Source organism: Periplaneta americana, chromosome 10, assembly GCF_040183065.1.
Source record: "Periplaneta americana isolate PAMFEO1 chromosome 10, P.americana_PAMFEO1_priV1, whole genome shotgun sequence".
In the NCBI taxonomy this organism is placed as follows: domain Eukaryota; kingdom Metazoa; phylum Arthropoda; class Insecta; order Blattodea; family Blattidae; genus Periplaneta; species Periplaneta americana.
In genome coordinates, this window is record NC_091126.1 from 77,669,864 (window position 1) to 77,696,203 (window position 26,340).

At 36.3% G+C, this 26,340-nt stretch overlaps 1 protein-coding gene across 7 annotated transcripts in view; it reads right to left on the reverse strand.

Annotated features, from left to right (window-relative positions):
- The window catches only part of LOC138707810 (serine/threonine-protein kinase NIM1), a 918,589-nt gene that overhangs the window by 76,741 nt on the left and 815,508 nt on the right, over window positions 1-26,340 (reverse strand). For all 7 annotated transcript variants that reach the window (XM_069837750.1, XM_069837753.1, XM_069837752.1 and 4 more), the window contains one exon: window positions 596-806. In XM_069837750.1, coding sequence (XP_069693851.1) covers window positions 596-656 — 61 coding nt within the window. In that variant the 5' untranslated portion in view covers window positions 657-806. The remainder of the gene's footprint in view (window positions 1-595; window positions 807-26,340) is intronic.

Here is a 26,340-nt window from a genome sequence, read left to right on the forward strand (position 1 = left end):
ATAATAGATAAGTAAGCTTTCGAATGAGTTTTTTAATAATGCGAACATAACCACAAAATGTATATTGAGAAGTCAACACGCAGATGGAAATCTGCAGCAAGACTGCGGCTGCAAAAGTAGCGCCTTGTGTGTGAACAGACTCGCAACTTTCAGTTGCAAATTTTGCAGTACTCGGGTTGCGCAGCACGAAAAGTAGCGTGCAGCGCGCTACTTTTGGTTCACGTGTGAACACGACACGCAACTTTTGCAGCTGCAGTACAAAAGTTGCGCAGCAAAAGTAGCGACGTGTGACCGTACCTTAAGACACAGTAGTTTAACGGGTTACGACCCACGCCGCCTTCGATTGTACACAATAGAGGGACTCTAAAACACAATCTGAAATCACCTGCCTCTCTCCCATCGCGCAATAAGTTTCGCTGCCTGTGAATTAATATGGAGGTTAATTCCAACAGTTCCAGTTACTTCTACATTAGCTCGAAATCTTTGAACTGTTCAGACCGTTTCCGGTCGCCGCCACTGTGTACAATGTATGTAAATAGGTTTTCAATTTGGGACTGTATTGATCTACGTATCTGTAGTAATGTTTCCATGTTACCTTCGGGATCTGAGGAAGTTGCTGACTCATCCGGTAGGGTATGAACCCTAGCAGCTGGCATGACCTTGCTTGACCGCGGCTGATTCTGATATCTTTCCAGATGAGAGGTCAGGTGTTGCTGTAGAGTGGCCTTGACCACCAAAACCTCCCACGTGATTGCCACAAGAAATTCGACATCACGATCAAGGAGCTCCTAGTATTTCACTTCATCCTGGAACAAAGAGAGACGCAACGCTTTATGTAAAATGTATAGAATATTTTATAAATGTCTCAGGGAGTTTGGCGCTTTCCTCTAAGAACAGGAAACTAATTCTAAGTATGCACTCTGTCTCGGAAAAATTGCTTTTAGTTCCTATCTTTCAATACAGCAGTAACTGTTCCTATATACACAGAGAAGTAATTGTAATGCCATTGAATAATTAATAAGCGAAATGTCTTCCTTTATGAATATTGCATGCCTTATTTTGTTTCCTTCGCTCAGTCTCTCTCTCTTTCTCACTCTATTGAATGGTCTGGATACAACCACTTTCCTCGTCCGCACGTGTTCCGGGGGTGAGGTGGTTCCCACGAGATCCTATCAACGAAAACACAATCATAAACTTTTATTCTCTCGGCATTTCTATAGTTTTTCGCTCGGGCTCAGAGGCAGCATGCGTCATTACCTAGAAAGCGGTCCTATGTTCGATACCCGTGGCTGGAGCAACGAGTATACAGTAAATAAGATCCCAGTATTCAGGGGCGTTGCCAGGCCCGGAGCCACCTCCTTACATTTGGAGAGCCAATCATATATATTTGAGGGGCTGGCGGAGACAAGTAATGTGTCACACTTTCTATAAAAACACTGTTATTTATTATTTACATTTTACTATGATAGGATTAAGGTCTTCTCTTTCACCATCCAGAAGTGTCAAAAACATACAATCACAATCTGATACATACCGGTACAAAAATAATTAAACAAGAAAAATTGTGAAATAAACTTTAAAAGTAATAAATTAAAATGCCCCTCGGAACAATAACGACAAGTAAATTGAAATCAAACTGAAGAAAAGCAACTAATATAAACATAAAAAGAGAATAAAGAATACTGAGGATAAGTTTAAAAGATGTTTGTTAAAAAACTGTATTTTACAATATTAAATTGACAAAATAATGATGCTTTCAGAAAAAGAGAAAAAAAAAACCTACCTAACAACACTTCGAAATAAAATTACACTACCAAAAGTTCTATTTCTTGTTCTTTTTTTGCAAAATTTAAAACAAAATTATTCAAATTTATCTCCTTATTGAGACCCTTGTAACATAATTGTTTAGCCAACTCTCCGAAGACAGATTGAAAGCTCATAAGTCACACCAATAAGACAACACTCATGAGACAACTAAGCTAGGACATAATGGGATAGGGTGGTCAGTTCCTGTCCCCCTCGCTGACCAGTAACATATTTCACTAATGAGACTGAAGATGTATGCAACCAATTGAAGACCTCCCTGAAAAAGGGTGTAACATCAAATTAATGAAATATTTCACGAGACATAATCAACAATGGACATCCCCAAAAAAGATTCCTTCACTAATAATTTAAAACGAAATAACCACTTTTGGAATAACAATAAGACGCAAAAATAAAAATAAATATAAAAAATGGAGGCCAAAGAATATGATAATATCAATATCAATACAAATAAATATATAAATAACAGAAAATCAAATAATTTGTAACCAGATGAAGTCAAAAAATAAGAAAATTAAGCTACAAGCGCACTTACGCACCTTCCACATGATGCGGTAGATACAGGGAAAGTGACAATCAATATCATAAGCCTCAATGTCATTGACAGATTTCTTTCAGGCCACTGTCGGAAAAAAAATCAACAAACTCAGACTAGTGTCTTGTTTCATCACAATACACATTTGTGAGTTCACTGTCAAATTTTTGGTACGTTTTCTGTCGATATACTCAAGTTACGTGAGGGACAGGTTGATTTTAAGCAGGGAAACTTTTTCACTGAGTAATTCAACAATATGAAAGTCTTAAAATCTACAAATCAAGATTAGGCCTACATCTGTGTCGCTACTATATTATTTCCAAAGCAAGCATTGTTAGCGACATAAATGACTGATCCTGCCTGATCATTCAGTTTTGATGCATTCCTCAACATTTTCTTAATTTCCAAGACATTTTTTACATATTCTGTAACAGTGAGTTTCATTTCATGGTTGCAAACGTTGATACTTAATTAACAATTTGTCTGCAGCACATTGCACGTATGAACCGTGGAGATAATGTTTTCTAGAAGGATACACTAAAAAGAGGATGGTTGAATCATGTAAATGTTTTATGAGACCAAGAATGTCATTATAAGATTTTCCATCCCAGTTTTCAGCATTGTCAGCAATATAAGAGAGGACAGATTGTAGTTCCTGAAAATATGAAATTATAGTTGCTGTTTTTCTACAGTGGTAATTACAACGTGTGGTGCTTGCTTGAGGGAGCATGAAACACGCTTCTCTTTAGAGCTGAGATCTTCTGGAAGAGTTTTTCAAAAGATTTGAAAAGACGTTAAACTATAAGTAAAGAGCTGCATGTTCTTAATTGTTTTGGAACCATAAAATGGTTCTAGGTTACATTTTCGAGCATAGTAGTGAATGAACATAGTGCAAGAAAATTCTTTAATCATTGATTGAACACCGCCATTAGAACGTTCGTTCATTATTGAAGCATCATAACTCGTTTGCATATGAGTTTCTTATATTTATTTTTTCCTATCTTCCATGCATTCACGATAAAACTAGCAAAGCTTTGGGAATTTTTATCTTTTTGATACAGGTACCGCACATTAGGGAATATTATAAAGCCTTCGTTTTTTCTGAACCGACGCATGCGAGTTGCGATGTGCGAGGCCCGCCTCGCACAAATCCGGATTATACGAGAGATAGTGAGTGGTTTCTATAACTGTGAGGTACGGAGACCTCGCACCTAGCAGTTATAGAAACCACTCACTAACTTTCGTGTAGTCCAGATTTGTGCGAGGCGGGCCTCGCACCTCGCATGCATCGGTTCAGAAGAACCAAGGCTTAAACGTCCCCTGCACGGAATCATTCATACAGTAACAAAATGTAATACTCCTATGTGAATGAGAGGACACACCTAGTGTTTCATTAGCTTTATCTGAAACAAATTCAGTGAAATCGCATTCTTTCTGCACTTTTTCTTTCACCACTGACACAAATTCAATTAATAGATTTTGGATGCCACTCGATGTCACTTTAAAGCCCGATGTGGATTCCACATTTTCCCCTGCGAACAGTTTTTCTTCTACAAGCCTTTCCGGCTTTTATAGGTTATTATCTTCATTTTCTGAGTGATCACTCTCATCGTTCCCACGAGACGCCAGACGAAGCTTATTACTTGAATCAGTCTACCAGGAAATAGTTTGTTACGACTCACTATTTCATTATTATTTGACGGTTTAGAATCGAGCTACTCCTGATAGTGAATGCTCGATCATGTGTTTCTCCAGAAGATGATAGTGTCCCTAATTGAGGATATGTCTTATGCCTCTTATAAACTTGATGCTATATGCCTACGAAGAATGTTTTTGACAGACGTGAAGTGGTAATTACAACGCGTGGTGCTTGCTTGAGGGAGTTTGAAACTCCATTCTATTATAGGATATCTTCTAGAAGATTTACACCGATATTAATCAATGTTTGTTCTAAACAGAAGATAAACTTAACGATATTTCGGGTAGGCCATTTAAGTTCATAATGCGAGATATCTACAAAAAAAAAAAAAAAAAAAAAAAAAAAGCGCTTTAGAACGAAATGTTTTACATAAAAGTGGATTGACTTTTAAAAGGGAAATAAATTTTTACTAATTTATGTAGTATGTGGAGTACATTTTCAAGGTAATTTCAGGATCAATATATTTTTAAAGGGAAGTCTATAGTTTTTATTCTCATTCCTGGTACTAAAATAAACAACGTTTGTGTAAACCATTTTTCAATTGAGGCCATTTCCGGAAGAAAGGCACATATACAGAAACTACATTAAGGATATTTGTATAAGGATATTTGGGTATCAGTTATTGTGGACGCAAAGGACATTGGCGTTCTTCATAGTTTGAAGTATGTCATTTTTAATATTATACGCCCCTTGCATTATATTTGGACAAATATATGCCTACACTTTAACGTATATATAATAATATTATTGTGTAGTATGTGCATTTCTTTCAAATAGTATTATATGTTTTGACAAATTACTTTTAAAATGCTAGAAAACTTGAATATTTTAGTGAAAACTGTACAAAATTCAATAGTACAAAATCTATTTACATTTATATTTGTCACCCCTGTGCATTCTATACCATATCCGGTTCTTTAAATAATATTTTTTAATTATGTAGCACAGTTTTCTTTGAACTGAAATGTAAAGGATTTAAAAGTTTGATTAAAAAGTACCCAAATAAATAGTAGGACTACAAAATTTATGTCAGACAGGAAATTAAAATTTGGAGCGAGTCTTGATGGGAGTCCACCTATAGGCTATGCAGGCAAAAAATTCGCATGACTGTCCACAAGTAGCATATGAGCTGTTCAGAGCAGAAGTGGTATAAGTAAAAAATGGGTAATGAGGGTTAAAGTAAACATTCTGTAAAATACAGCGCAAAGTAGGAATTAATATTCAATTTATTTAAACTATTAGTAGTTAGTGGATAGCACGAAGGACATATCAATTGCCACTTTGCGCTGTATTTTAGAGAATTTTTACTTTAAACGTCATTACCCAATTTTGACTTATACCACTTCTGCTCTGAACGGCTCATATATACATGGGCTCTTGTTTACTGCACATTCGCAGAGTGTTGTAAGCGAAACATACAATAAGAGAGTTCCAAATTTTATTTATGTGTCTGCACATCTTTGTGTCACAATGTGGATTTTAGACAATGTATGGTTTGTCAAGGAGAAATTCCAACCAGTTAACATATCTTTTTCGAGTTATGGGAATAAATATTGTGTTATTCATTTTAGTTGGATTTATTACTGGAAAGTGAACGGTGTTAGGTTTGACATCAGCAGCCTACTCACATTCTCTCTGATGACATACTTGAAAGAAATCCACATGGCACTGTAACTATGTCTCCGAACACAATAGTTTCATCGAGCATTACGTATTTCATTATGGCGAAGTTGCTTGGTAACGGCGGGTTCTTACTGAACTATGATGCTAGAGCTACATCTCAGATCTTAATAACTTAACAAGATTAATATCCATGGTTACCTAGGATTATTTCTGCACGTTGCTATTGCTCTTAACCATGGTTTTGCTGCTCCAATGACTACTTTCTTCTTTGTAGCAGATCTCACTAGACCAAAGTTTCTATTGTATTGCGAGAATGGTTGATCACTAATAGGAAATATTTGCATTACCTCAACTCGATGCACTTTAAGAAATCGTGCACAAAACTTCAGACGTGTCGTATTTCTATTTTGTCCCCCTCCTGTATCAGAAAGAAATATGCCATTTTTAAGAAGGAAATTTGTGGAGGTTTTATAGAAAGCAATCATATAAAATGATTCTAATGAATTTACACACTGTGAGGGTGTACGATCAGCTGTGGACAAAATACTTGTGAAGAACACTCTAACATTGCGTTGTCCTGACCTACAGCGGCACGAAATTACAATGAAACTTGGAGACTATTTTTTAGATTATGGTGGTACGTTTAAACAAAATATTCGGGGTAAGAGCACATAATCATATGTGCCTTTCTTTCGGGACATACTTTAATTTAGTGTATAGTTTCACGTACACTTGAAAAGTAGAATTCATAAAGAAATTCATACATTTCTTAAGTATCTAAACTGTTATTATAAAAACAAAAATAAGGTATTATTCAATTAGGTAGTTTTTTTTTTCAAACATTTTCAATCCACTTTCCAATTCTTTGAAGAAAAGACTGATGTGTACAGTTGTCAAAAGAAAAGTGGCCGCTCTCCAGAAGCGAAGTTCCCTTCGGGTATCTTCGTTACATTTCGGAGACAGGCGACGTTACATGTTGTTGTATCACGTTGCCTGATGTCTACAGTTATAATTAAAGTATTATTTGTGTTACTTGATAGCGTAATGGTAGCGTTTTGGCCTCTTATTCGTGAGGTCCTGCGTTCGAATACAACCTCGTGCTCTTTATGTTATTTTTTTTGTTTTGTTTTTAAGAGAGAGATATAAAATATACATAATTGCTCCTTTCCCTTTTATGATTAATTTAGTAAGTAACATCAGGTACATGAATGTATTATGCCATGCCTTTATCATTGCTTATTATGACATTATGGCTGCAAATGGAAAGAAAAAAAGATTTTATTCTCAACAAAAATATATTTCGTGCCATAAACAAAAGAAACTTACTGGCGTCTGCCTTAGAACATTCAAACAATTAATCGTTCAAAAAACAGAACAAAAAGCTACGATTCAATATATTTAATCTATCTTTCCCACATCCTGATCACATCTTGCATTCGATTATTTTTACAACGCTTTATTAACATCTTGGTTATTTAGCGTCTGAATGAGGTGAAGGTAATAATGCCGGTGAAATGAGTCCGGGGTCCAGCACCGAAAGTTACCCAGTATTCTTGCAGTCGAGTGGGCATGAAATCGACTAGAGTCTTTTCAAATAACTACTATTCTCAGCCACGACATTCCAAGCATCCTGGACATACATAAGCGTTCTGCCCATGGGCAGGTCTTTCACTGCAAACCCAGCATTTTCCAATCTTTCCTATTTTCTGCCTTCCTCTTAGTCTCCGCACATGATCCACATATCTTAATGTCGTCTATTATTTGATATCTTCTTCTGCCTCGAACTCTTCTCCCGTTCACCATTCCTTCCAGTGCATTCTCAGTAAGCAGTTTCTTCTCAACCAGTGACCCAACCAATTCCTTTTTCTCTTTCTAATCAGTTTCACCGTCATACTTTCTTCATCCACTTTTTCCAACACAACTGCATTTCTTATTCTGTCTGTTCACTTCACACGTTCCATTTTTCTCCACATCCACATTTCAAATGCTTCTATATGTTTCTCTTCATTTCATCGTAATGTCCATGTTTTTTCCCCATACAGTGCCGAACTAAACACTTCACTAGTCTGTTCCTTAGTTCTTTTTCCAGAGGTCGCAGAAGATGCTTCTTTTTCTGTTAAAAGCTTCCTTTGCTTATGTTTGCAGTTTTTCTTGGGAAGGATAAATAATGCGTTAACTTCCCGTTGCTTTCCGCACACCACCGTCTCTTTCGAATCTTAATAGATTCTAGGAGGCCCAAGCGTGGCGGTGAAGGGAGTGGATTTGACTAATTGGGCCCTCCGGACTTACCGAAATTCACCGCAAGGGTTAAATATTAGTTCTATCAGAATTTTTGACCCGATCAGATACCGGGAAATCCCAATTAGCCTTTGTCCCCCGCATCCTGGACGAACTTATAGAAATCATCAGAAAATCTTGGAGGGGAATTGGGCCAATTTTTCCGCAAATGTTTCTTTACTTGTGCCCTCGTAGTTCAGTCGGAAGAACGTCGGAATTTTGATGTAAACGTCTCAGGTTTAATTCCTCGTTACTCCTTTTCATTTTATTGTGTTTGAAGATAATATAATGTAATAATGTAAAAAGAAAAAAGTAACACCAGTGTTATGCAACTGCATTGTTCCAAACCTAATATAAAATTTATGTTATTTATGTCGCTAAAGAACAATAACAGAATATAATTGATAACTTGAATATTATTTATATCGCTAACAACGATAACAGAATGTAAAAATGAATCTGTCATTTCAAAAAGGTCATGAGTCAAGAAACTGAAATTTTACAGGAGAAAGAAAAACTACCTACAACATAAACTACCTAATTTTTAATTCTCATACAAATGTCAATGATTAAAGCGTTATCGACGAAAATATTGCATTATATATTTTTCATTTAAATTTTTTTGTTTAGCATATAACACATTTTCAAAATCAATGACTCATGACCTTTTTGCAACGAACGATCACATTTTACCAATTAATTAAATATATTTTTAGCAAATAATGTTTTAATTACATCAGTTGTTTAATGCACCAATATACAATGAATATGAACAATTATGCTTACTGTTTTCATATTATACAGGGTGATTCACAAGGATTTACCGTCTTTTGCGGAGGTTATTTCTGAAGACAATTTGAACAAAAAAATGTAATATAATCATAGTTCCTATTCTCAATATTTTCAGAGTTACACTAATTTAAAATTGTTTGTAAAATACGTTTTTTCTTTAGTTTGAAGATAAACGAATAATAGGCCTACAAATAGAGAATGAACCATTCAGAAGTAGCAGTTCTTTAATTGGCAAGTTTTATGAATCTAAAAATGTGCTGTGAAGTCCTTAGTTGCTTCCTACAGACATCTTTTTTATTTTTAACTAGAAAATTACATTATTCTAACGCACTTATCACAACAATTATTACAAATCATACCACTTCCACCGACTTAATTATTTGCAGTTCAATATTGCAAAGACATTTTATGTACCTTGGGAATTTTTCCCATACTTGATTCAGAGAGAAAAGTCTTCTTGTAATAAATAGACCAACATCGCTTAAAGTCCAGTACAGGCACAGCATCAAAGGTTTCTACTGAGAGATTACATGACACCTTTTTAACATATCCCTTAGGTAGATAGATCCTATCATAACTTTTTATCAGTTTCTTTACAGTCCCAGAATCCCTGTCGTTTGGTAGGAAGCTGTGACCTCTTATTGGAAAGGGTAACGTTATATAATTTGGAATCACTTTGTTGTTACAGTGAATAAACAAAAGCGGATCATTGTGTTGTTTTTATTTTGACCGGCGCACCTGTCAGACAATAGATGCAGCTCAGTTATAGTCTGTGGAATATGCTTCTGGATGTAATGAAACGGAAATGAACATACTTCATTTTCACTTTTGTGTGCTTCTTCTTCATGATAAACATAAAAATGTGAGACATTAGTTTTTTGATTATGTATGCCAAACACATAACTGTCTCAAATAAAAAAAAATGTTCTATACAGGAATATTTGGCAGCAGCAAATTTTGCATAAAATCAAAGGTCAATCCACAAATATTATTCCCTTTCAGACTAAGTTCAGAAATTTTATTAATATTGGCATACAATTTTTTGGGCTTTCTACGGTGAACCATCAATCCTGCTATTGCAGCTCGCTTGACAGACTGCAAGATAGGAACTGCGTATTTTAGCTGGTAAAACTTGAAGAATCGGATTCTGACATCTTTCCACAACAAAATCTTACTTTCAAATAGGAGTATTAAAGTTGAAATGAAAAGGATACAGGAAACAGTATTAATTTCTGCGAATTAACATTTTGAATATAGACTACAGATTTAAAGTCAGTCATTGCAAAAAGGTCACGAGTCAAAGACTCATGACTAGACTTCGTTGAATTGCCACACGCAGCATGCAATCAGGTTGCCGATGTACAGTACGTAGTATAGAGGAGGTGGACGATCGCCCGGTCTCGTAGTATAAGCAGTTCATGTTAAGAGTTGTGGCCGGTCCAACTAGATGGAGCAGCTACATCTAATGTATACCTATGTGAGCACTTGTTTTTGCATTACTGTGGTTGGAATAGTCAAAGCTTAACATTTGCTCAGTGCAGACAAGAATTAAATCAAACATACTACAATGAGAGTGTTGCTGTTCCAAATAATTGCCCCTGGAATACCCTTACCCCCGCAGCCAGTCTTGACCCGTTGGGGAACGTGGTTGGATGCTGTTCATTATTATGCAGAACATTACGGAAAAATAATGGAGGTAATTGATGCGTTGGATAGCACAGACAGTTCCGCTGTTGCAGCTGTAAAATCATTGCTTTCTGAACAGCTATTGAAAGATATTCTGTTCATTGATTCTAATTTTAAAATCGTGTCCAAAAGCATCACCCTGTTAGAATCGTCTAAACTACAACTCTCAAAAGCCCTTAATATAGTGCATAAAGTATCACAAACCGTTATCCAAAATAACAGTTCACTAATTTCAGAAAAAATGAAATGTAAGTTGAGAAACATTATTGCTAAAAATTCTGCCTATTCACAACTTCGTACTATAAATGATGTACTATCAGGACACGACAAGACATCTGAAGTTGGTGCACTAAAAAGTAGTGATTTTACGTTCTTCAAATATGTACGTATTACATCGTGTGATGTTGAACGTACATTTTCCCGAAATAAAAACTGTTTAAGTGACCATCGGAGGAGGTTACTTTGCAGTCGCTCAAAATGTACGTAACTCTTCACTGCAATGCACATATTCAAGGATGATGCGAGTATGTTACATTTAAGAGTTAATATATCTCACTATAAAATAATCGTGTATTTACATGTTTAGACATTTCCTACTTCAATGATTCTCGTATTTCTTGAATGCGGGGTACAGGTTTTATTGTAACCGCAGTATACTGCTCAGTGTTTACATCAGAGGCATACTCCATCTGTTGCACGCCCCCCTTCTCATACAGTCTATACCGCGTGCACAGTAAACCTTGCGATTCTCGTGGCAATTCCACGAAGTCTACTCATGACCTTTCTGCAAGAAGTGGAAATTTCGAGCTTCGATTTCAGCACTGTTTGAAAGTATATTCACGATCTTCTTACATAGACTGGTCGGGCTACCCCTACAGCACAATGTTCAATGCATAACTCATTTTCGTAAAAAAGTTGACTCATTACCTTTTTGCAATGACCGATTCAAATATCTTCAATATTATTTATACAGGATCACTAAAGAACGATAACATAATATAAATGATAAATATAGGTTTGTTTAATTAATATAAGATATTATATAATATATAATTAATTATTTAAATAAAATTACCTATTTTACAAAGAAAAAATGGTTATTTATATTACAATAATTTCTTATATAAATTCAGAATATTTATATCGCGAAAGAACGATAACAGAATATTAATGGTAACTTGAATATTATTTATAACGCGAAATAACGGTAACAGAATACAAGTAATAATTTGAATATTACTTATATCGCTAAAGAACGATTAAAAAATAAAATGAAAACTTGAACAAGGCCCGAACTCTCAATCTTTCAATCATTAAGCGAGCACTCTACCGCTGGTATACGAGACGCAGAGGTTTTCCCCAGCCGTGGGACTGAAGCCGGATGGTCTATGGCGAGTCCTTGGCATCAACCCCTTTGATTTGATTACCTGGTTGGGTTTTTCCGAGGTTTCCCCCACCGAAAAGGCAAATGCCGGGTAATATTTTGGCGAATCCTCGGACCTCATCTCATCTCACTACATCTCGCCAAAATGTAAAAAAAAATGTAAAAAAATTGTACAAAATTGTAAAAATTGTAGAAAATTACTAAATTGTAAAACTATAAAAATTTGTAAAAATTGTAATTGTAATATTGTAAAATGTTGACATGTTCCACATCTTAAAGCTTCATTGCTCATGTAAGATCTATGGAATAAAATAAATGAATGAATGAATGAATGAATGAATGAATGAATGAATGAATGAATGAATGAATGAATGAATGAATGAATGAAATAATCCCATAGTTCCGGATTACTTCTACAAGGACATGCATCGTGTAACATCGCCGTGACCCGAAGTGGACTTAGGAAATTTTCGCTGTTCACGAGTGCGGCCACTTTTTTTTTTATTTTGACAACTGTACGTAAACTACTTCTCTCTCAATATTCGCACAAGCATTCCGTATGCTCTCCTGCATTTTTCTGAAGTTGTTGGTACATCGATCAATTGAGGGGTGCTGTGCAATAACAAGGTATGTGTAAGAAGTGGGTGTTTGGCAGTATGTAAAAGTAACATTGTTTTCATTAACACAGAAAGACTTTTGCAAATCGGCGTATTTGAATTAGTATTATTGATAGTTTATATGTATAAGTTTCATGTATTATTCGTCAAAATCTCGTTATTGAATTTGTTATTTTGATACATTAAGTGTGGTGACTATACTACCGAAGTATGTGTGCATACCTTGTTATTGCAGAGCACCCTTAAATTTTCTCGTTATTTCTATTTGAATGCTATCTTTTTTTTTTTCATGATATAAGCTTAAATGCTTATGAAATGTATGAAATACTTTTATGAATTCGATGGATAAATCGCAATATAACGAACGCCAGTAGGGCAAGTTATCCCCATCCACATGACATGTGCATTCGACACAACACTCGCCTATCACGTAGAGTGTCTGTTGAGCTAGTAGGGGAAAAGTGGAAGGGGTCGTGGGCGGAGCTTCTACGTTCGCTATATTGCGATTTGCCCTTTATCAGGCGATTGGAACCCCATTCATCTTCGCCACTTTCTTTCCTCGCGTTTTTGGTTTTTCAGATCACTCTACTGGGGGCCTCCCGAAGCTTCTGACTCTCTCAACCGGCCTCCGTGGAATGTAGTTTAGCGATGTCGGATGGCTTCTGCAATGGCACCCGAGGCGGACCTACTCGGGAGAGAAGTTTCGCCACGGAACGACAGGGGGGGGGGGCCTTGGGGGAATTTGCCGAAGCAGAAATGGTATATGGATTCTGTTGGTTGTAGGGACCGGTCGTTATGGGAGCCATGTGGTTAGGAAGGTACGCGTAGGAGATCTGTGGTACGCAACTCATTACATATCGAGGGTTAGCGCAATAAATCTCGATAGGTCGCAGTACTGGGCCATCCGTGACCCCTTAGTTAAATTCCATTCCATTCATGAATTATTATTTTCCAAATATCTTTGAAACTACGTACTAAATTTAAAAATGGCTTTTACAAATGTTGTTTACTTTGTGCGAGCAATAATACAAACTATAGGTTTGCTTTAAAAGATTAGATTAACCTTCAAATGAACTTGAAAACGCAATAAAAATGCAAAATAACAATGCAATTTTGTTTACTCTTTAAAGTCAATGAACTTTCATTCGAAACATTTTTCCTAAAACGCTTCGTTTTTGTTTTATTTTTTTTTTAGATCTTCCACATTATCAATTTAACTGGTTCACTCGGTATTTTCCTGGTCATAAAATTTGATGTTAGCCACTTATAATGCTCATACCACTGCGAATCAAAGTTACGTGATTGATAGCCAACACTTGGCGCAATATTGAGATGCGGCGTTGATCTTTTTACCTTTCACAGGATTTTTTTTCCATATTGAATTATGAGTGTGGTATTGTTTTCAAATATAAAACCAAATCACTAGAGCGATTCATAGTTTTGCGCTTTCACTTCCATAAACTGAAAAGCAACAGCAATATAACGAAACAAAACTGAATGCACGAAACTCCACAGTTCACATCATAAGACAGCAAATCCTTTTCTAGTGTTCACAAGTGCCTAGGCCAGTCATGTCAATTGATGCCCATAGGCGCAAGTGCGCACTTTAGAGCTCAGGATAGCCTGAGCGCTTTACAGCAGAAAGGAGACAGACGAAAGAGGTATCATATACCGCTTGGTCGAGCTATATACATGGATGACCAGCACTGAATCAATAGATAAAGGGAAGAGAACTTATTAAAACTGTACCATGTTAATTTTTAGATTTATCTGAGAAGTATAAGTCCATTATAGGAATGTAAGTTTTAATTTTAATGCTCATTATTCACAAGTTTGTTTTTATTAAAAAGGAATATTTTGTCAACTCTTTTATAGAAAAGTGAAATTTTCACATATGCTTATTTAGTAGCCTTACAGGTACTGGAGCGATGTTTTCGTAAATCTAATACAGGTATCGTAAATACGTATTACTGAAGATAGTGTATTGAAAATCTTGAAAATATTCGCATAGAAAATGTTTGTAAGGAAATGAATAAAACAAAGCAGCTACTGTTACATCATAAACAAAATATATATGCCCATGCGTTGTAAAAACGTCAGCTCTATAGCTTCAAAATATTTAGAGAAATTAATAATTTAATATTGTGATGATAGGAATTTGTGCACCAATATCACCTTAAAAGCATACTGTGATAAGAGTTTTGCTATGTAATATTAGTTACAGTTAAAATATATATCTAGGTAACTTTGCTTTGTACTATAGCATTGTTTTGATTAGTTTATTGATTACTTTTACATAGCTAAAATATCAATATAAATTCCAGCTTATCATGTCATACCCAATCTCTTTTTTTGGGATATAATTTTCTTTATGAATGATGTGTTTCATTCACTTAGTACAGTATAGTTGTACTACTATGGAAAGTATGTGAATATTCCTTCTTAACTCTTTATTATGTTATTAACTTTTAAAACACAACTGCAATATTAAGAAATTGGTGTTAGTACTTTTTTCAGACAATATACGTAATATCAAACAGGGAGAAGCTATATAAAAATAAGGACATAAAATTTAACGTTCCGTTTGAAGTTTGTGTACTAGGGGCGTATTGTGCGGACTACCGGAGCTACCGGCGGTAGCCCAAGGAAATTACAAAAGAAAAAGTTTATAATATAACATAATGTAATAATTTTGTATTACCGTATTAGTTTTACCACAGTAATTAAAATTAAAGTAATTGTTAGATTTATATGCGCTCTCTGCTCTCGAAAAGAAACAAGTTGTCAAGGCGGCATCACTGGAGAAACCGCTGCTACGAGGGGTAGCCTGTGACCGTTCCGCTCACGCTGTCCTGTCGCACAACTGCCCATCCCCCGCACCCTTCTGTTTCCATCGTGCAGTGTAGGCCGGGTGAGTTGCCGCTCTCGTGATCGGTTTCTTCGCAGGCGCGAATCAACAATACGCTTAGTACGCTAGCTCATGAATGTGATTGTGTTCTTGCAGTGCAGTATTTTAAATTTGTGATTTGTTCGAGTGTCTAAGAGTTACATTAATTGTGAATTATTAAGTTTTTAATTTCCCAATTAAGTGATATTGTGAAAAATATGGCAGAACAAGTTTCTGGAGAGGTTTGTGTTGAAAATGACTGTGTAATAGAAGGTTTATTAAAAGTGCCTTTTAACCGTCGTACATACAACGAGAAAGTTGAAATTGTGAAAATGGAAAGACCAACTCCTGAGTTAAATTTGTCCATGGACGTAAAAGAAAAACAGCGTGAGTACACACGCCATTTCACTTCAAGATCATATGGTAAGTGGAATTGCTTGTGTGGTAGTTCTAAACTGTCTAAACTATTTTGCTGGCCATGTTTGTTATTTAGCCGCGAAACTAATGTGTGATCAAAAGAGGGGTTTTCTAATATGAACTCCCTTCGAACGGCAGTCCTAAAACACGACAAATCAAAAGCTCATATTTATAGTAGCATGAACTTTGCAAACTTTGGGAAGACAAGAATTGATTTACAGCTAGATAAGCAAAAAGCTCTACACATCAACCAACACAATGCTCTTGTGAAAAAAATCGGGAGATTTTACTGCGTCTTATTAACGCAATCTGCTTTCTAGGAAAACAAGAATTGGCTTTTCGGGGTCATAATGAGAGTGTGAAATCAGACAATAGAGGAAATTATATTGAATATTTAAGTTCCTTAAGTGAATTTGACCATTTACTGGCCAATCATCTTGAGAGTTTAACAGTATTCCGTGGTACTTCTCCCGCAATTCAGAATGACTCAATATTTGCTATAAGTGGGATTATGATAAAGAACATAAAATCTGAAATAGAAGAAGCACCTTTTGTGGCCATTGTTGTTGATGAAACAAGTGACTGCTCTAATCAGAGTCAACTGTCCACTGTTTTAAGATACGTCGACAGTACTACCAATGTTCAAGAACGGTTTATAGAATTCACAAATGTCAGTTCGGGCAAAACTGCTGCTGCTTTGTTTCAGCATGTGGAAGGTGTTATAGCAGAATACAATGTCGTCAATAAGTTAATTGCACAGACATACGACGGTGCTTCAGTTATGGCGGGAAATATTAATGGCTTAAAAACAAAAGTTCAAGAAATGTATCCTGCATTTTTCTCATCATCTCCTAGAAGATCAGAAAAACTCAAGGAATTTATGAAAAAGAAACTCCCAAAAGTAGCACCAACTAGATGGAATTTTACATCTCGGCTTGTAAATGCAGTAAAGGAATACAGAGAACAATTGACTGCTTTCTTTGAAAATATCATTTGTAATGAGTCTGAAGAAAACAGGGATGATGATGTAATTGTGCAGGCTCAAGGATATTTGTATTTTTCCACACAGTTTCAGAATATATTTCTTCTTGAAGTCTACGCTAGAGTGTTCGCACATACAGATGTGATCTACAATATTCTTCAGACAAAAAGTCTAGTCATAGCATACTGCTTGCAAGAGGTATCAAAGTTAAAAAATACTATATCCGAGTTCAGACGTAGTGGGTTTCCGTCCATATGGAGTAATATGGAAAATGAAAATTCTTCAGACAATACAATGGAACCACCATTAAAGCGAAGAAAAGAGATGATGAATTGAAATACAGGCAGCTGTACTACAGCATACTAGATCGTATGCACATGGAAATTACTGACAGATTTTCTGATTATGGAAAGCTTCAGTTCACACATCTTCTAGATTCTCAAAAATTTTCTGCATATAGGGAAAACTTCCCGAATGGGGCACTGAACAAATTATTTCAGTCCTATAACAGTCACTTTGATCAAGTACGTTTGAAAAATGAATTAAGTGTAATATATTCAGCAGAAGTCTTTGATTTTTCGAACAAACCTATCCATGAAATATTATCTGCCATATATGAAAACCAGCTGAACCAAGTTATTCCTGAAGTCCTTTAATTGGCAACATTAATTGTGACAATACCAGCTACGTCAGCATCGGTAGAAAGAATATTTTCTGCGTTGAAGAGAATAAAATCCTACTGTAGATCAGTCATACACAAGAACGTTTTTCCAGCTGGGCACTGATGTCCATTGAAAAGTCATTTCTACAGAAACTTCGCAAGCGGCCGAACTGTAATTTCACATATAAATAGGTAAGGAATTTTATTATAGGGATTTTAAAATATATTTTGTGTAATAATTGGGTCAGTGGTAGCCCAGACCCTTAAACCAGTATACGCCACTGTTGTGCACCACTGTTTTTTAAATCCAACAGCCTGCTTATTCATATACATAACCCTTCCTCATTCCATACCTAGCTCTTGATGCCCGCGCACGACATCAAGGTCAGAAAATGCGCTTGCTTTGACATCACGTGCCTAGGCTCTCGGGGAAGCTATATGCACGTTGAAGCGTGAGTGGATGGCTGATTCGTATGTTTGGACGTAAGTAGAGGCCACAGAATTTCACATTTATTTGGGGAAAATATTCGCTAACCAACAGATGCCGAGATGGCGAGCACCGTCAATATACTGGGTGTTCAGTTCAAAGTGTGTCATGGCTCGCTGTATGCCGTCATATGGCTAAGTCGATGAGCCTAGAGAATTCAATCTTCCTACACTTCCGCAGAGGTGTATTACCTATGTGTCAGAGAAGTTGCATAGCAAGTACGGCTTTCATTCTGAAGAGTACTTACTGATATGTACGGCAACGCCGGTAGTAGCAGGAATGTGAACTGTTTGGAAACATGTACTGAGGTGGTTTTTTTTCCTTACTGTCAGGATATGGGGAGAGGGTTAAGACGATTTCTTACGTATTTGTTGACATTAACTTCGACGGTCAACATGGACACGGAGCATTTGATTTGTATTGTGGAATGTTGCCGTACGCAACCGATAACAAATACCCTGCGTACGAGTTGGCCGCGTAAAACACAGTTCGAAAGAGGTTATGGTAGCACACAGACCGTACAGACCGCCATCTGTTGCTACGAAGTTCAAGTTATACCGTACACGTTCTCAAGTTCAGATTGAACGCCTTGATTAATAGGCAACTTCTCTGACACAAAAGCTGAAACTCGCTTCAAATCGCTGACTCACAACAGTGACGTCATGACACACTTTGCAATGAACACCCAATATTAGGGATGGTCATGTTGTCAGGTAGAAGACGCCCACCTGGCGAGACCTGCTATCATTCTAGAGGTTCTGAGGTGTCTGATGATTATTAAAGGTTCGTTCCAACAAGCAGTTCGTGTATCAGTTCATGTACGAACCATGGATCTTCTTATGCGCTGGTTGGGTATCTGCTACGGGATTGATGATGAACTGCATGATGTTGAAACGCTTTTTCGGATCGTCATGTACTAAATCCAGAGATGCTATAAATGTGATCATTTTTGCTATAAACGAGCTGCTTAATTATTATCGTTTCACAGCTAATTCAAACTGAAGAAAATAGAATTTCGATAATTTTATATTTAAAAAGTAACAAACAATTCGGAAGGCAAGAATACCGTTAATTCGGTGTCGTGTACTGTTGGACTCTCCATCTAAAAGTAGTTATTTTTCAATTATTAATTTTTTACGTTATTTATTACACTTTTAATCAAAGTTTCATGTTGAAATTGTAATCAACTATTTCAATACTCAAATTATTTTCATTCTCTTTCTTTTTGGCGAAAATTTAAACTACATCTCTAGTTCTATTATTCGTCTGCACTGTCACTTTCCGTCTTAATTTCATTGACGTGAAGAGTCGATCTTGTCCTCCTTCAGTTTCCAGGAGACGGTGAGCCTATGCGCATGTGCGAGAGACGTACTCATCAGTACATGCCTCAATTCGCTGACTACTTCTGACCGTAATTTTGTTGGAACGCCCGACTGCAGTATAGTGAGGATCACGTAAGAGCAGTTCCTAAAAGGCTTATTTGGCCGTCTATTCAGTGTTGCCAACTAATGCCAGATATCACCAAAGAGGGTATAATAATAATAATAATAATAATAATAATAATAATAATAATAATAATAATAATAATATACTATTAACAATAATGATGTCGATGTCTTGCTTATTTACTACATCTCATCTTTATGTTGGGAGGTATTTTCCAAATCGTTGAATAATTTGTGAAAGAGTAGGCCTATATTTTCCACCTGGACCTCTCGCACATTATGTAGGAAATTAGTATATTAATATGATCATTATTAAAATGTATTTTGTTTCATCACGTGAAATGATTAGTACAAACTCCGAAAACCGAATGCCACATTAAAATGTATGTTTAAGAATACCGGTACTTACTTACTCCTAATAGTTTTGCTATTTTAGTTATAATTGGTGTCTTCATGCGCATTTTCTATCGAGCACCCAAGTGCATGTATCACATCACATGTTACATTTATTTACACTTATCTGACTATAATCTTGAATTGTAGCCACAACATATAAAATAACTATTATATATTAATATAATTCTGATATTAATTAATTATTAGTATGTTCGAATTCACTAGCTTCCAGTAATCGGCTCAGAAATCTATAACAATATGAATTTTCATAATTTCCACTGCCGACAACAGCTGTTCCTGTTCCAACATAACAGTTGGAAAATCACTACCAGTTGTAGTATTTCTTAGTATCGAAATTCGAAACGAAGTTGGCAAAAGAAAATTTAACCTTCAAACTGGAAAATCACCATAATTCACCAGCTTATTTAGTCATGGGGGGAAAACTGTTAGGTTTCACACTTACGGTTTTAAGTAAGTTGATCCGGACTATACATGTTTCAGGTTGAGAACTGGTTTGGAGTGGCTTTTTCTGTACTGCGCATGCTCACGATAGTTACGGACGGTTCCAGAAATGTTATGTTTTATTTAACGACGCTCGCAACTGCAGAGTTATATCAGCGTCGCCGGATGTGCCGGAATTTTGTCCCGTAGGAGTTCTTTTACATACCAGTAAATCTACTGACATGAGCCTGTCGCATTTAAGCACACTTAAATGGCATCGACCTGGCATGGGATACGGTTCCTGACTGTTGTTGGAACGAACCTATATAAGAAAGACTACCTCGATTCCCTGTGATAGTCTCGGAGCTGAAAATCCATCATTGAGAATTCCATTCAACTCATGCGCCCCTCCTTACTAATAAGTAATATGGTCTGAGTACAGGATGAACTCGGATCGCAACCTTCGTGTACACTATACAATGCTCGGCAGTCAAAGGTCAAATAATACGTCATCAGACTACCGTTCAGCAATATTAATCGATATTAATCAATAGTCTCACCTCTTGCCACAAATGAATACATTTACACGCAACGTTATTGCGCCAGGTAACATAATTAACTATCGCGTCTTCCAATAACAGAGTTAACATATAACAACTGCCGTGTTTATGAAGCTATAGCAGTCATATTTTTCCCATGGCTGCAGTTGTTGTTGACAAATAATCAAGGAACGTTACGCCATTCCAGAACGCATAGGAATAGTTAAAAATTTGCTATCAAAATGGGTCATCCGTTCGCCAAGCATTCCGTGCATTACCTGAAGTGTACGGTGTGCGTATTCGTCCCTGCGAGAGAACAATTAGACGTTTGATCAAAAAATTTTGAGGCAACTGGTTTTGTCGCAAATCAACGCTTGTACGTGAACGACCCAAATGTTAAAAATGAAAACACAGTCGCCGTTCATGAGAGTGTACGCGGGAATCCACGGAAATTAATTTTTAAGCGAGCATAAGAATTTCGTTTTCATTGACTACAACTTGGTGGATTCTGAACGTGGACTTGAAGTTACACACCCTTACTTACAAATGGCTTTTAAGGAATCCGAAGGTTCATTGCCGCCCTCACATAAGCCCGCCATCGGTCCCTGCCCTGTGCAAGATTAATCCACTGTATCATCATATCCCACCTCCATCAAATCCATTATAATATTATCCTCCCACCTACGTCTCGGCCTCCCCAAAGGTCTATTTCCCTCCGGTCTCCCAACTAACACCCTACGTGATTTCTGGATTCGCCCATACGTGCCACATGCCCTGTCCATCTCAAACGTCTGGATTTAATGTTCCTAATTATGTCAGGTGAAGAATACAATGCGTGCAGTTCTGCGTTGTTTAACTTTCTTCATTTTCCTGTAATTTCATCCCTCTTAGCACCAAATATTTTCCTAAGAACCTTATTCTCATACACCCTTAATCTCTGTTCCTCTTTGAAAGTGAGAGTCCAAGTTTCACAACCATACAGAACAACCTTAATATAACTGTTTTATGAATTCTAACTTTCACATTTTTTGACAGCAGACTAGATGACAAAAAATCTTCTCAACCGAATAATAAGAGGCATTTCCCATATTTATTCTGCGTTTAATTTCCTTCCCAGTTTCATTTATATTTTGTTACTGTTGCTCCAAGATATTTGAATTTTTCCACCTCTTCGAAGGATAAATCCCCAATTTTTATAGTTCCATTTCGTACAATATTCTGGTCACGAGACGTAATCATATACTTTGTCTTTTCGGGATTTACTTCCATACCTAGCGCTTTACTTGCTTCAAGCAGAATTTCCGTGTTTTCCCTAATCGTTTGTGGATTTTCTCCTAACACATTCACGTCATACGTATAGCTTGAAATTACACAACATTACAAAATTGTTTTAACTCAAGAACTGAAGCCAAATGATCATAGATTGCGCCGTGTATTCTCTGACTGGGCTTGGAGCAATTGGAAATTGACCCTACTTTTAGCCGAAAAATCATATTTAGCGACGAGGCCCATTTTTGGATGAATGGTTTCGTTAACAAAGAAAATTGCCGCTTTTGGGGCAATGAGAAACCCTTGGAGGTTTCATAAAATCAACGACAATATGTAGGAAGTGAGTTCCAAAATGTCAGTGATCCAAAAGTAAAATAGGAAGCATTTGTTACACTGCAAGTCGAAAAACTTTTCAAAAAGAGAACTTTTGTACGAAAGCAAGTTTTGTGTAGGCTTAATTACAAACATGGATGGTTTGGAAATTTTAGACAATAACGAAGCTGTAATTTTCGACAAATGATGCAACTTTTGCAGAAACAACAGAAATTAGTATGCCGAATGTCTCTAAAAATATGCTTACAGCGTTCGCATTTGGACATCCCACAGGAAAGTTGAAACTTGAAATTTGTTTGTTTCTCATAAGAGAATTTTATTCATAAAATGGAGATCAATACCAAGAGACAGGATCCCAGCATGGTGGAGATTACTGTTGGTATTTATTGGGCAATGTTGATACATAAGAATAAGAATAACCGTAAGTGATTTGAGCATTATTTTTGCAAATTTCTACATTTTACATTTTGTAGGAAAACAATGCAATTTGATCATGTATATCTCATTTCATCCAAAGAGTTTCTAAAATGAAGAAATATGATCGAAATTTTACATAGAACAGGAAAGGAAGGACTTTTTGTTAAGTTGTGTTTTTTTTTTTTTTCATTCTGCTATTAATTATATTTCTAGTAATACAGAATTCGCCACAGGTGTAGCTAAGGAGGTATGTGCATTTGCCTGGTGTTTCGAAGATGCAATCAGGGTTGGATTACTGGATTGGGCTAATTAATTGGTAGGGTATTTTCTCCCGAAATTTTACCCAACTGGAAGGTGAATGTCAGATAATCCCATGGCGAATTCACGGCTTCATCTCGCTAAATATCATCTGACTATTACGCTAAATAACCTAGTATTTATACAGCGTCGTTAAGCAACCGATTAAAAGTACCTATTTCTATTTCAGAATTCCCAATTAAAATTACAAATGTTAATAGAATTAATTATTGCAATTAAGAGCAGTAAAATTTGTTCAAGGTTGAAGGTGAATAAGGTTGACACTTGTACAATATGAACAAATTATCTAGTCCCGGCGTATGGAACATGAATGATTAGGCTTTTAATGTTGATTTGCATACACAATGACCGCACTGAAGGTATACATAAATAATAGCGTTTAATGCGGGAATTGTACATTATAATTTTGTAACGTAGAGCGCAATCGATAGAATATCTCGACGAAATTTCTCCTGTCACACTTGAAAGTCTTTTTTGCGTCATTTGCCGCGCAAGCGCAGAAACGCAATGAGAACAAGTTATGCATCAATATATTCCTTGTCTGTCGACACGTGGATGCCACAGCGTAAAGTGCAGTGCGTCCTCTGGTTCTCAGAACTTTAATCAGTTACATGTGTTCAGCGACGTGCACGAAGAGAATGAAATATGGATTCTCCAACACGCAAATGCATTTATGAGTGGGCTAGAACTCTACTAGTGATTGAAAGCTTCATTAAAAAAAAAGGAAAACATCCTAAAAATGTAATGTATGTCACCGGAAAGACTGTGGATCAGGTGTGCCAGTCATTCGTTAGAAGCCCATGTAGGTCAATTAGACCCACAAGTAGGGAACTGGAAGTTCCTCGATCAACACTTAACGACATTCTTCACAAACGTCTCATTTTGCGTACTTACTAACTCCAAATTCTTCATGATTTTAAATCAAACGATTACCACAAAAGAGCGGATTTCGGTGTTGAGAAGATTGGCCATATCGATGAAAATCCTAGATCATTCAACACGCACTGCACTTTACGCTGTGGCGTACTATCTCGACTGACAAGAAAATGACTGATGCATAACCTGTCGTCATTCCATTTGTGCGTTTGAGTGGCAGATGATGTAATAATTACCTTTCAAGTGTGACAGAACAAAACTCGGGAGAGATTTTATATCGATTGCACTTTACGTTACAAAATTATAATGTACATTTATCGCATTATATGCTTTTTTTATGTATACTTTCAGCCCGGGCACACTGTAACGTGGTACCTGCCCAACGAGGAAAGTGGAGAGAAATATTTCATGGCTTCGTAATTATTTTATTTTCCGTTTGATTTTAGAATTAATACCAATCAATGAGTTATATTTCTCATAAACAACTTCATGCTGCAGGAGATAAAGAAAACATGATAGTACCTACTAAACTCCCATCTCCAGCATTTCATCTCTCGCAGGTGGGCTGAGATGATGTTACGTGCGCTCTTTGATTGTCAAGAATGACAAAGAAGATGTTAGCTCAGTAATTCTCAGACACGGCTGAACGCTTGCTCGCACAATAGCTACCTGTCTATTGAGAGAAATGGCAGTTCGGATAATTTCCAATGATACTCCTTCCGATGCGACTCTGATCATTACTGTAATGTGTTTTCTCAGAAAACACTGAAGAGGATTAAGAAACAGACAGATGAACAACAAATTGCTAGAGACAGATAAGAAGGGAGGAAATAAATTTGTTCAATTCGTGGTAAAATATTGTTCGCGCTAATACACCACTGCAATATATTGTGTGTAAGTATGTAGTTTAGTGAAATTTAGTGTGATAATAATAAGGTACTATATTGTAAGAACATGTCTACTGTACATACACTGTAAACAGTAATTAATATCAATTTCAGGAGGTTATTCTTCGACATATTTCAAAGCAAAAAGGTTAACACAATTTTGCTCGTTTTTCTTTCTTTTTGAGATGAAAATTATTTTAACTTAAACATTTTACATCACGTTTCGGTAAAGCTATTGATTTAATTCCCAATATGCTCAGCAGTAAGCAGTGTATTATGTTAATGAATGATTGAAAGAATTTCAGTTTTGTCCTTTAAATGTGCAGACATTTGATCCCAACATTTTAAAATTCCCTTTCAGAACGAAAAGTTACATTTGTTCGGATCAAATTTCGACACATTGAAGGACACAACTAAAATTCTTTCAATCATTCATTATCACAATACACTGCTCTCGTAAATTGACCGAGCGTATTGCGAATTGAATCAATGACTTTCCCAAAACACGCTATGAAATATATTATTATGATGTACCGAAGTACATATGATATTTCCGTGCAGAAATTCTGCGTCATTATATGATGTAAGATGATGGAACAGTGAAAAATTCTCTCCGGCACCGGGATTTGAACCCGGGTTTTCAGCTATACGTGCTGACGCTCTATCCACTAAGCCACACCGGATTCCCATTCCGATGTCAATTTAAGTTCCACCTCTTATATATGACGCAGTGCATGAGGGTAGGCCACTAGAGGGAACCCAAGAGGTGGAACTTAAACTGAGAGGATTCCATCCGACATTGGGATGGGAATCTGGTGTGGCTTAGTGGATATAGCATCAGCACGTAGAGCTGAAAACCCGGGTTCAAATCCCGCTGCCGGACAGAATTTTTCTCTGCACCACTCATCTTTCATCATACGCTATGAAATGTTTCATATGAAACAATTTTTATCTCGAAAAGAAACAGAAATTAGAAAAACTATTAAACTTTTTTGTTTCAAATATCTCATAGAATAACCCCCTGAAATTAATGACAATACTTACGATTCACTCTTTATGGCCTTCATCAGCCAGCATGGCCGAGCTTCGCTCATGAACATGTGCTTATGTAAATATTTTATTCATTAAGTTCTTAATAATATATCCCAAGAATTACGTAATTTTGTATAATGCGGAAACATGCCCAATTTGGAAAATAATTTCGGTCCCTTGCGATTCTGTTTTGAACAAATTTTATTGTACTATGAAATGTATACATTACAATGTAATTTATTATTATTATTATTATTATTATTATTATTATTATTATTATTATTATTATTATTATTATTAATGAAAACAATCCTGCCAGTGCCACACAATCAACATCCACATACTTGTGTGAGTGTACATTTCCTGCTCTGATTTCCTTGAAGAAGAATGTAAAACTAAACTTAGTGCGGAGTTAGACCAGCGACTTGGAGTATCTACAATTGAGCCAGATTTCGCAAAACTGACAGGTCCATTTAACATCAACCATCCCATTGACAACACTTATAAAGGCCA